The sequence below is a fragment of the Rhyacophila brunnea genome, unplaced genomic scaffold (assembly GCF_057557595.1).
Source record: "Rhyacophila brunnea isolate RB1 unplaced genomic scaffold, BYU_Rbru_1.0 scaffold_267, whole genome shotgun sequence".
NCBI lineage: Eukaryota > Metazoa > Arthropoda > Insecta > Trichoptera > Rhyacophilidae > Rhyacophila > Rhyacophila brunnea.
The window spans coordinates 1-11,416 of record NW_028232932.1 but is presented as its reverse complement, the minus strand read 5'-3'; the positions used below and the strand labels follow the sequence as shown (position 1 = coordinate 11,416).

The following is an 11,416-nucleotide window of genomic DNA, read 5'->3' as shown; positions in this document are numbered from 1 at the left end:
TTGAAATTATTTCAATAATATAAAAGCATCAAGGGTTAGTATAGTTTCAAATTATAAACAAATAACTATAAAATTAGGACCATAGATTCTATTTTATTTAAAGTCAATTTTAATTCAGTCTATACTAAGACAGGTTTTTATAATTGCCATATCAAATGCTATACTCTAAATAGTTAGTCCAAATGGATATCTTTAATGGGGCGAACGCATTACCATCACGTTACGTGTTGTCACGGTAAGCTCCCGCTACAGGAAAGGTGTGTAATATCGTTTTTCTTAGTATTTAAAATGTTATCAGACTAATACTCCCACCCATAGCACATTTTGAATCAAAAATGAATTGTGTCAGTTAGAAAAATGCGTATTGTGCTATATCACCAAGCGCACAAGTCAGTGAATGTTTAAGTTTCTTTTAGGTATGTGTACACATTTTTGACCCACGTCAAACCGCATGATCTATGTTTTTAGTGGTTTGCTCTATGGATTTTCTATTAGATTATTACCTATGTATATCTATGTAAATTGTAAATGAAACTCTTAAAATTAATTGAAATTACAAAGAATCATGAATAATTCAATATATCAAATGTAAAGCCTTGTTGTTGTGACCTTCTTTTCTTTTTCTTTCGACCATGTCCGATCCTAATAGGATCATATGGGCCTCCAAGGAGTGGAGGTTTGTATTAACAGATTTTATTTTTATAAGAAATGGATGTCAGCCACTTGCTCAACCTATTAGGTCCATACTCTGACTCATACACAAATTGAAAAACAATGTGTACTTGCCAGACCCAGGATTCGAACCTGGGACCCTCGACACTATAGACCGGCGCTTAAGCCACGCGGCCATCGTGGGTGTCCTTAACGAATTTATTTTTTCATTATTTTCGAAAGACCGAAAATGACATTTTTTGGGTAACCGGCAGTGCATTTATCTACCAAGCAAGAATTGTTAGATTTTTTTTATTAAATAGAAGCAGTTATAAAAATGTTTATTCAAGAACGCGTGCACAATTTCAATATCCTCTTCCCAATCTGAAGAATACTCGAGTTGGCACTTTCCATATTTGGATTTATAGAGATATTGATCATTCAACATATACCTATTGTGGAATGACGAAACCATAGACTAAATATGTCAGCATATGACGTGATAGTAATGTGTTCGCTCCATTAGTGATAAATAAAGCATGTGTTTATACTTAAAAATATATATTATTTTGTTATTTAACATCTGTAATATTACAAAGGTATACAGATGAAAGGACCGCGATGATGTACCCAAAATACTTTGTTTTTATTTCTAGAAAAAAGTATTGCTTGTTGGAAAAATATTATTTCATATGCTTATCTAGTAGAATACTAATTAATGATAGCCATTATGACTTCAAAATATTTGGAACAACTTCTTACTACGTATTTAATAATATGGTGACCACAAAAATACTTGGCAGGCTTTCAAGTATCAAAAATATAATATACACCAGTATTTGATAGATACCCACAAAGCAGAAAATAAAATAAACGTGTGTGGGGTACCTAATTAACAAATACAGGTTGACTTAAAATTATTAATATATTTGTAGTTATTCAAAAAATGTGCAATAATAAACTACCATACAAAAATATGTATTTTCTTACGATAACAAAAAATTATGCAATATGAATTAACTACAAATATTAATTTAATAACTACATATGTACATACAGACAGTTGTATAATTAAGAGATCCGATAATGTAATTACGCATTTTCATCTACAGTAAAAAACTCGTTAATACGAATTCCACGGGACCGAAAATCGAAAAAAATTCAAATTACGAAATGTATGGGGAGTGGAATACTAATTTTTTTTCTTTCATTTTCATTTACGATCATAGATGTGCCTATGTGATCAAATACCATGTGTCATTAATCCATTAATTGAATCTACAGAGTAATAATGTAGGTAGGTATTTACCTCCATGTGTACAAAAAAATACGAAATATCTTTTATTTTTCCAATTTGTCAAAACAATTATTTGGCATTAGCTCTCTAGTAAAACCATGTGAAAATCCAATAAACAATTGACTATTAAATACCTACAGCCCTGAAACATGTGTGTTATTTGAGTGGAGTGCAGTTGTGCCACTGATGTGTCAATGGGTCAAAAAATGTCAGGATTATTTTTATTACTTTCATAAAATATGCAATTTATGATCTTTTAAAATAAGTCTTATCACAATTTTCAATGACTGGCTCAAGAAATAGTGTACTTTATTACGATTTATTGAATATTTTTATATGCTAAGATTCTGAAATCATTTCATATCACGAAATTCGAATTAAAGGTATGGTTTTCTATGAAAATAATGTTCGAGGTTTTTTTTTCCCGGAAAATTTTGATTTACGGCGAATTTTTAATTATTTGTGTTCTTATTAAGGAGGTTTTACTGTATTAGTGTTCTGGGTTGTCACAACACAAAAAAAAAAAGTAAAAATCGTAATTTTTCGCTGTAATGGTCAGCCATTTCTCTTTTACATAAAAATAATCATTGACATTGCAAATGCTATGCGTATGTTATAAATTATCTAGCCATCACATTAGTAAAATAAAAAAAAAATACAGCTAACAGCCATTATTTATTACACATACAAAGGAGAAAGAAACATTCATTTGCTGTAAATTTCGATAGCAAGATATAATATCGCAATATCATTTTATAGCTGGCTTCCATGAGTCTTAATTATGGATATGTATGTATGTAGCTATTTAAATACATCTTACACATGTATAACATATTAGAATATCACACTTGATATAATAATAGCATTAAAACACTAAAAGTATATCATTATTTGCAGATTTATCTGGCTTTAAAGCATAGAGAACATAATTTAATTTTGAGGATAGTCAAGCAGACTCCGTGGTAGGTGTGACCGCATGAAAATACCCACAATCCCCCGTCGGCAACCAAAACCCTGCTATCCAAAGGCAAACCGCAATGATTGCACAGTTTGTTGGGGCATATCTCATCGAGGCAATTAAGAGTCTCTTCAATATTCATTCCTATTTCATACTGGGGACTTTTACGGAGTGCAGTTGTAGTTGTTAGATTACAATACTCTGTAAGGTTTTGTAGCAAGTCCGGTTGAATGGCGACACTCAAGTCCAGTTCGGGCGTAACGCTTTTAGATTTGGCAGGCATGACAATTTTCAATCCCCAATGTGGGGACTTTGATGCGACAGCTAACGGTAATGAAGTATGTGGAAGGTCATCTTGTAGGCAAACACTCAAATGCTTATTAAGCTGAAATATAAACAAAATCATTGTTATAATATACAAAGTACATATTATTGCAAAAAAAATTACATACAGACAGTTTTTACTGTGTTTTAATGTAGTGCCTTTATACTTTGTTTTGTTGAAACACTTCATACCAGGACAACTGGATGATGGACATCATGCATAAAGAAATACATGTATGTTATGTTTCATTTTGAACCAGCCAGCCAAATTTAAGTATCTACCTATATTAAAGCAAGGTATATATCGGCATTTTGTTATAAAGCATGTTTTCTATGCTCACATATTACATTTGAAGGTTTGTGCAACATATTATTATGCCAATCAAAATTTTGTTGAAATGTATTACGCATTATGCGGAATAGCAACCAGTTCGTAAATATTATTGCACAATATTGCAGCAGAGATTGGAATGTGAAAGCAAACCATGGTCATGAGTCTTCGCAACAGTCATAAACCTCGTTTTATTATAAATATATATTTTGTATCAGACAGTGGAGAAGGTTGGAGGTGAGCTGTGGAGATCTGACACGAATAGTGCACACTAAACTTTATCAGTCATATTTATTTGTTTTCATTGAACTAAGAATACAAATTGCAGATGGTGTTGGTTAGTTTTTAAAATTCAATTAAACCCTAGGTAAACCAAGACGTATATTATGTATTACGACTTGGTTTACACCTACATACACCCTTTGCCACTGAAATATTACATGTACCAACTAACATAATATTTGTAATAACATACCTCGACGACGGCATCTTCGTACTTATAGGCTTCATAGATTGTATCAATTAAATTTGTCATCACTGTTCCATCATATTTTTCAAAAAGCTTCATAAAAATACATGTATGATAAAATTTTAATGTCAGCTCTCCGTTTGGAATCAGATCGGCGTAAGTTTTCATAATCTTTATAGCGTTTTGACATCCGACAGACTTGATCATTAGAGCTCCGATGGCATCCCAACTTAACATGTTGTTAATCTTTTCTGATGCGTTAATATCTGAACATTCAAATTTTCTACCGCAATTCAGGCATTCGTTATTTCTCAACGTGCCGAAAAGTTTGATCGCTTTTTCCCAAGTGACGACGGTAAATTGCGGCAAGAATGAATACAGTAATTCCTCGTCTAACATCTGAAGAATCAGCAATAACAAATTTAACAAGTCCTCATTTTTTCGAAGATATAATATCTTTCTCCACATGAAAGGCACTTTTTTACAAATATCATAACATTGCTCAGACTGAGATGAATTCCAGCGTTTCTCTATGAATACGTCAATTACACCCGAGAAGCTCGGCGTCTGACTAGAAAATGATTTAGGCAACGGATAGCCGCATTCACAGCTTAAAATTTGTTCAGAGTTTGAATTGATATTCACAAACGCTTGTAGGAAATATGAACAGATTTCATCATTCTCTATAACCTTGTCTAAAGTCTCGTTAATATCAGGAGTCCTACTAATATATTGTAAAAGAATTTTTCCACTTTGCAGTTTAGAATATTCAACTGTATCACCAGCTAAAACCATGAATTCTTCAATGTCTTTTACAAGTTTATAAATATCATTAATATCACAAGTAGTGTCCGAAATTAACGAGTATATAGTGTTGCTATTATCTAATTTGTTAATATCGCTAAGCTTTACGTGATGGTAAATTATTTTGACAATTTTATTTGCTTCCGGCATGGTCTGTTTAGGCGGCGAAGTAGACGGCTGCTTTTTAAGATGGCGGCATGGTTTATTAACGACAATATCTTCAACGGACTCTTTAATTCCATTATTAAGAGTATCTTCCTGAGTAATATAATGCTCGCCACTACCGCCGGTTCTTACATCTAAAGGTTCAAAGTTTGTGTTTTCAGCTCCGATGTTTTTCATTCTATCCTCAAAATGGTCCCACGTTTTCTTAAGACTTTTAGTGCCAGAAGACAATTTTTCGGACACAGTATTACTAATACCCTTTATAACTTGAATTGCGTCTGGGGATATTTGAAAGAGCATAGAATCGCTTTCGTCCGAGCTAGTTTTGCTTGGACTTTCGGCGTTCATGTCATCGAATTGATCCATGTCGCCGTCCTGCGAAGCGGATTTGGCGTAATAGCTATTATCGACAACAAATATACCGGATTTTAACTTTTGACCGTTGCTCCTCTTGATTTTACAGATCTCATCTAGCACCGGACTGATTTTATTATACAGATCGTCTTCAGCACATTCCTGAAGCTTTTCCCCCAATCCAGATATTAGATGAATTTTTTTAGACGATGGAATAGAATCAACTATAGAAGTGACGTGTAAGGCACACACTTGTGCACAGAGCTTATATTTTTGATTGACAAAGCACTTCAACAAAAACTTTTCAACAGTACCGAATGACAATGTTATTATATTTCCATTACCTAGCCATAGATAAATATATCCATCGATAATCTTACAATCGACAATATTAGAATATTTATCACTCCACAAAACGACGGCCGGCCTTTTCGGATCGAATATATATATACCGTCTTTCTTAAATGTAAAAATAAACTTATTGGCTAGCATGAATACTTTAGAAAAGTTAATAGATTGCGGAGGGAACGATTCATCATCCACTGAACCGATTTCAAAGTTTTGACTATCGAAATCTGTCAGCGTTACAACTTTAGCCGGCGGAGTAGCCAGTAGTTGCTTGAATTGATGCGTACACAAGACTGTGCCGTCAATTTTCACTTCCCATAACCGTGAGCCCGGTCTGGCTGAGAATATTTTAATGTAATTGAATTTGTCATAGTTTTCCGTTTGGTCATTGTCCGGTATTGCGTTGAAAACTTTCTCTCTGTGCGTTTCTCCGTTGCTGGTAGTTGAAACGGGGTGTGATGAAGACAAATCTTCATTCAAAGTATAAAAGAAGCATCCTCCGAATTCGCCATCTCTGAGCTTCTGTCCGATCTGCCTGTATTGCTCATTGACTGTATCACAGATGTAGCATCTTGTCATTGTCGAGGCCAACAGCATCGTTTCACGCATGTCCAGTTGGACAATACGGGAATCCAATGACATGAGCGTGAATTCTGTGGTCTGAAAGACATTTTTTGCCTGCAAATGAAAGCACAGAAACTTAAATGAATGATAGAACGAAATCAAATCTCAATTCAAGGAATTTTGACACAATAAAATAATATATTGACACTGTTTTATGGCTACAGATCTTTATTGAAAATAGTACCTTGTAAAACAATTGATTACTATTCCGATACATGTCCGATCCTAATAAGATTATATGGGCCTCCATAGAGTGGAGGGTTGTATTAACAGATTTTGTTTTTACGAGAAATGGATGTCAGCCACTTGCTCAACCTATTAGGTCCATACTCTGACTCATACACAAATTGAAAAACAATATGTGTACGTGCCAGACCCAGGATTCGAACCTGAGACCTGTGATTATAGTAGATCAATAATGAATTGTATGTAACAGTAACTTGAGAGGTTACACAAGTGAAACATAAAAATTTGCAAGTTTTCAGCACATTTATGTTCATAACTTCAATTAATCAAAATCAAATTAATCATATTATAAATTAACCAATATATTATTCTTTTGATAGATAAATATGTTTATGTGAATATAACATATAATTTTATGTATCCACTAACTGTCCGTCAAGCATTATTACCAATACTACAAGGCGAGTTTACACTTGGCCTAGTCTATTTTATGATTAATTTATTGTATCTGGTCGTTGTATAAATTGTACCTGAGTGTAATATGTTAGTATTAGTACACTGTATGCCCTGTTTTATTATTTATGCGCTGTTTATAAATAAATAAGGCGGCACTCCACAGAACTTTTTAACTTTAGTACTTAATATGCATATTTATTTGTTTATTTATCCAATTTTCAGGTTATTTTATAACCCAACACAAACAAAACATCAAAAATTTGTGTCGAAATATTGAAGAAATAAAAGAGGCAATTGTCTGGTTTCTATACCTAAGTAATTATATTGTAATAATATTTAACTATTGATATGTAATCTATTTTGTTTTTTGATTTACTTTGGATTTCGATCGCTAAACATAAATTATTGCACATGCCGGAACTATATACAATAAATTACTCCGCAAGACGCCTGTGCAATTGTATGTCAGATTCATCAGATGTGCTACGACTCACTAAGTCGTATGATGTTGATTCCGCAGCAGGTATTTTCACGCGTCGGATAGTAATTTGAAACACAAATTACTAAATTATGACTTAAAAACTCCATTCTTGCCCATAGAAAATAAATAATCCAATGAATATTTATTTAATACCAGCACGAAAAAACAGAAAACCTTAATATTTAGTCGACGAATAATTAAGACTAAGAAATCACACAATATCGTGTATTTTTACAGCTCGAATGTTTGCATCTGTGGATCATTATGTTGTACAACCATAAATAATTACATTAAGCAAATAAGAACAAAATAGGAATATAATCAACATATATACTCACAATAAAGTTAGACAAATACAGCACAGATATTCTGCCAGTGTCATCACCGATGTAAACTTGATTTGCCACACAGCTCCAAACCATTGATGTTACTTCATTTCCTTGATGTTGTTTGGAAGTCTGAAGCCTTGGCGATTTGACATACGAGCTTCCGGCAGGACCGCAATCACAGACGCACACAATCCCCCGCGCCGTTGCGAAAGCAACTGATTTTTCATCAGGAGATATTTTAATTTGTATGACCGTACCTTCCTATGAAAATAAAATAAAGAAAATTACCATGTTTGCTTCTAATCAGAGCGCATGGGTTTCCACTAGAGGTGAGTTGGAAATACTGTCACCAGTTTGTGTACTCAATTATCGGATGAAACTACCCATACTCAGTACGTGTGGCCCAATAAACTTGTTCCAAAAAACTTGTGATGATATCATCGCGAGTCACCGGCTAGTTGGTAGACTTTCAATAGTGAGCGAGAGAGTACTCGAATACAATTATATTTTAATTTATTAGTCTATGCATGTGAATAACATCATCTTATGTATGAGAATAGATCATAAATTTTCTGTAGTAGCATATTATTCCCTCGGAAATGTGGTGAGGTGACTGGGGTGACGCAGTTTACAATAAAAAAATCACTGTTCTTCATTATGTCAACAAGAATATCATAACCGAACAGAAAAACAACTCATAAATTTAAAATGTGTTAAAAATTTTATAATGGGAATTTTCGAAAACCCCAGCTCAGTGTATTTTTAGCGATTCTATTGAAGCCGATATTTCAAATACTAATATGGAGTTAAGTTTTAGTTCCAGTTTAGTATGAGACTTATGTCGCATACGCATGCCAAACGCTTTATATAGTATTCCAAATACTAGTAAGTATTTTGGAACAAGTTTTGATACTAAGTATTTTTTTATCGACCACTTTTCCCACCTCTACTTTCCACACAGAGGAAGGTTTTATCAGACAGTTTTATTATAAGAAATAGTGTAGATAGAAATTGAAAAAACAATGTCTTTTTTGACCAGCCGCAGGTTTGAACCCAATCTACTAATATTTTTTTTTATTGCGGTTAAATCAGTAGACACCAAAAAAAATTATATTATATATAAGTTCGCGCATGTTTTAAAACGTCATCTTTGGCAGCTATTTTGATATTTCAATAATATATTATGACTAGGGAGCGGATTTGTATGCAAAAGACATGACATATGCACTTAAAATCAATAAAATATGCACTAAAACCGTAGAAATATGCAGTTAAAAATTCTGGCAATGCTAGCAGTTTCTGACAAATTTGGATGATAATAGTGTAAATTGTTCTACAAACGAATCTGTAATGCAGAATGACTTACAGCTAATTTAAATGTTTATCATAGTTAAGCTTCATTATCTTAAATCTTTGAGAGGTTTTTTGTTACTATGGAAGAAGGCACAGAGTTTTGTATTGGATGTTGCTACCTTCATATCCTCTGACTTGCAGGCGGCAGGCATATAAAATTAAAAAAAAATATATATTAAATAGGTATGTACTTACTTTATTTGGTATCAGCTGGACAAAGGAGCATGGTTCCCTATTGAAGACATAGAGCCCGCCGCTAGTGGCCCCAAATACCAAAAGAGTCTTCGATACATCAAAACAGGTGTACTGAAAACACAGACTAGAATATAATTAAATGTATTGACAAATCATAAAATTGAGATTAGTCGCAGAAACGATAACAAATGTGAATTGAAACAATAAATTTGATCCATTGTCTCGTGTGTATTATTTTAGATAACCTCTTGACTTTACAGACATGTTAAAAGATTATATTTTCACACATTAACTTAAAAGTTTATTGATTAGTTTTAAATACTCATTTATTCATAAAAAGGCAGGTAAATTATTAATTTTGAAGCATTGGGAACCTTAATGAGTCATCGTAAAATGTTTTCATAATAAATCAGTAAGTTCATAAATAAACTTGGGCACATGTGAGAATTATGAAAAATGCAAATTAAATACCTTTATACGCTGAGTGCATTGTAGTGGGTAGCTGATAATGGATGTTACATCGGATAATTCCGATAATAAGTATGGGACCTGCCCGTCCATTATTCTATTTTGGGATTGTATTTTCGGTCCTACTATTGACAATAATTTTTGACAGCTCGCTCAGTCAGCCATTCTGCTGGCAGGCAGACAACAGATGTGACATAACAAGGGTTGTCAGTGCATAACAATGTTTCCCATAAATTTAAAAGGGTCACCCAACAAATTATAAATTTTATGGGGAATATAATAATAATATTCGCACAATTAAATAGACTTATCACAAAGTGCAGAAAACATTTAAGAAGATGAAATTCACATCGGAAATGGATGATTAATTCACAAATTAACATCAATCAACTTTACTGATGGTAGATTTTCACTATGGAACGAAATAGTTTTCATTTCTCAATAGATTATCGGTATAACTCAAAAGTGTATCGACCAATCTTTTTGGTATCGACGGAAATTATAAGTAGGTACCTTCTTTGTGTGCCATAATATCCGTTATCAGACGTCGGCGATGAATTTGGCCATTTGGCCCCTGTCCGTCGCTGCTCTGAATAGGGATGGAGTGCTGAGCTCAAACCAGTCCCTGAGGTTTTTGAGCCAGGACGTTCTTCTTCTACCAGGGCCTCGCTTACCGGAGATCTTCCCTTGAATGATGAGATGTAGAAGGCGATACTTCTCGGGATGCCCCATGATGTGGCCAAAGTATGCCAGTTTCCTGGTTTTTATTGGTTTGACTATTTCTTTGGTCTTTTTCATCCTTGACATCACCTCGACATTTGTAACTTTGTCCTTCCAGCTGATACGAAGCATGCGCCTATACACCCACATTTCAAAAGCTCCAAGTTTTTTGAGAATCGTTTCTGTGCGCGTCCAAGCCTCTACTCCATATAAGAGGACCGAGAAGACGTAGCATCTCACCATTCTAGTTCTGATTCCCAGGTGTATATCATGGCTACATAATACTTTTTTTAGACGAGTAAACGCCACCCTGGCTTTCTCGATTCGGCATCTCAATTCCGTGGTATGGTTCCAGTCATCATCCAGAGTGCAACCCAAGTATATAATGTAATGTGTTCTCTCTAATGGGACTCCATTCACTGCGCACGTTCTGTCATATATATGGGACTTACTTACACTAATGTATTTTGTCTTTTTAATGTTCAGATTGAGACCGTATTTATCACAGGCCTCCGTTACCTTGTTAATGAGAGTTTGTAAGCCTTCTCGACTGTCTGCGATGAGCACTGTGTCATCTGCATACCGCAAGTTATTGACAAGGACTCCATTTACTTTGATCCCTTCTTTTGATCCCAGCAGTGCTTCGTCAAAAATCTTTTCAGAATATATGTTGAAGATCATTGGGGATAGTATGCAGCCTTGTCTCACTCCTCTTTGAATTTCGATGCTTTCTGTCATTTTGTTGCTGACTTTAATGGTGGCTTTCTGTTGCCAGTAAAGGTTTGCAACAAGCCGTAGGTCTTTATCGTCAATTCCCGTGGATTTCAACACGTCAATCATTTTTGAGTGTTTAACTCTATCGAATGCTTTTTCGAAGTCAATGAAACATAACGAAACGTTCAA

The 11,416-nt window shown here is 34.0% G+C and overlaps 2 protein-coding genes across 2 annotated transcripts; both read right to left on the bottom strand.

Moving 5' to 3' along the window:
- Positions 1-627: 627 nt before the first annotated feature.
- LOC147068708 (BLOC-2 complex member HPS5 homolog) lies at positions 628-9,984 on the bottom strand. The gene is made up of 5 exons (XM_085951875.1): positions 9,797-9,984; positions 9,326-9,436; positions 7,787-8,038; positions 4,037-6,379; positions 628-3,291 (listed from the first exon to the last, which is right to left on the bottom strand). The coding sequence occupies exons 1-5, from the start codon at positions 9,884-9,886 to the stop codon at positions 2,848-2,850; spliced, it is 3,240 nt and encodes a 1,079-aa protein (XP_085808001.1). The 5' UTR covers positions 9,887-9,984; the 3' UTR covers positions 628-2,847.
- Positions 9,985-10,333: 349 nt separating this feature from the next.
- Positions 10,334-10,756, bottom strand: LOC147068707 (uncharacterized). The gene has a single exon (XM_085951876.1). It carries the CDS (start codon positions 10,754-10,756, stop codon positions 10,334-10,336), a length of 423 nt encoding a protein of 140 aa, XP_085808002.1.
- Between the last annotated feature and the right edge of the window lie 660 nt (positions 10,757-11,416).

Excerpts from the sequence above, each read along its gene's own strand:
- LOC147068708 (XM_085951875.1), bottom strand. The coding sequence starts at position 9,886 with ATGGACGGGCAGGTCCCATACTTATTATCGGAATTATCCGATGTAACA. Across the intron at positions 9,437-9,796 it reads AATGCACTCAGCGTATAAAG|TACACCTGTTTTGATGTATC; the intron begins GTATTTAATTTG and ends CTGTGTTTTCAG. Across the intron at positions 6,380-7,786 it reads TGTATTTGTCTAACTTTATT|GCAAAAAATGTCTTTCAGAC; the intron begins GTGAGTATATAT and ends TTTCATTTGCAG.
- LOC147068707 (XM_085951876.1), bottom strand. The coding sequence starts at position 10,756 with ATGGTGAGATGCTACGTCTTCTCGGTCCTCTTATATGGAGTAGAGGCT.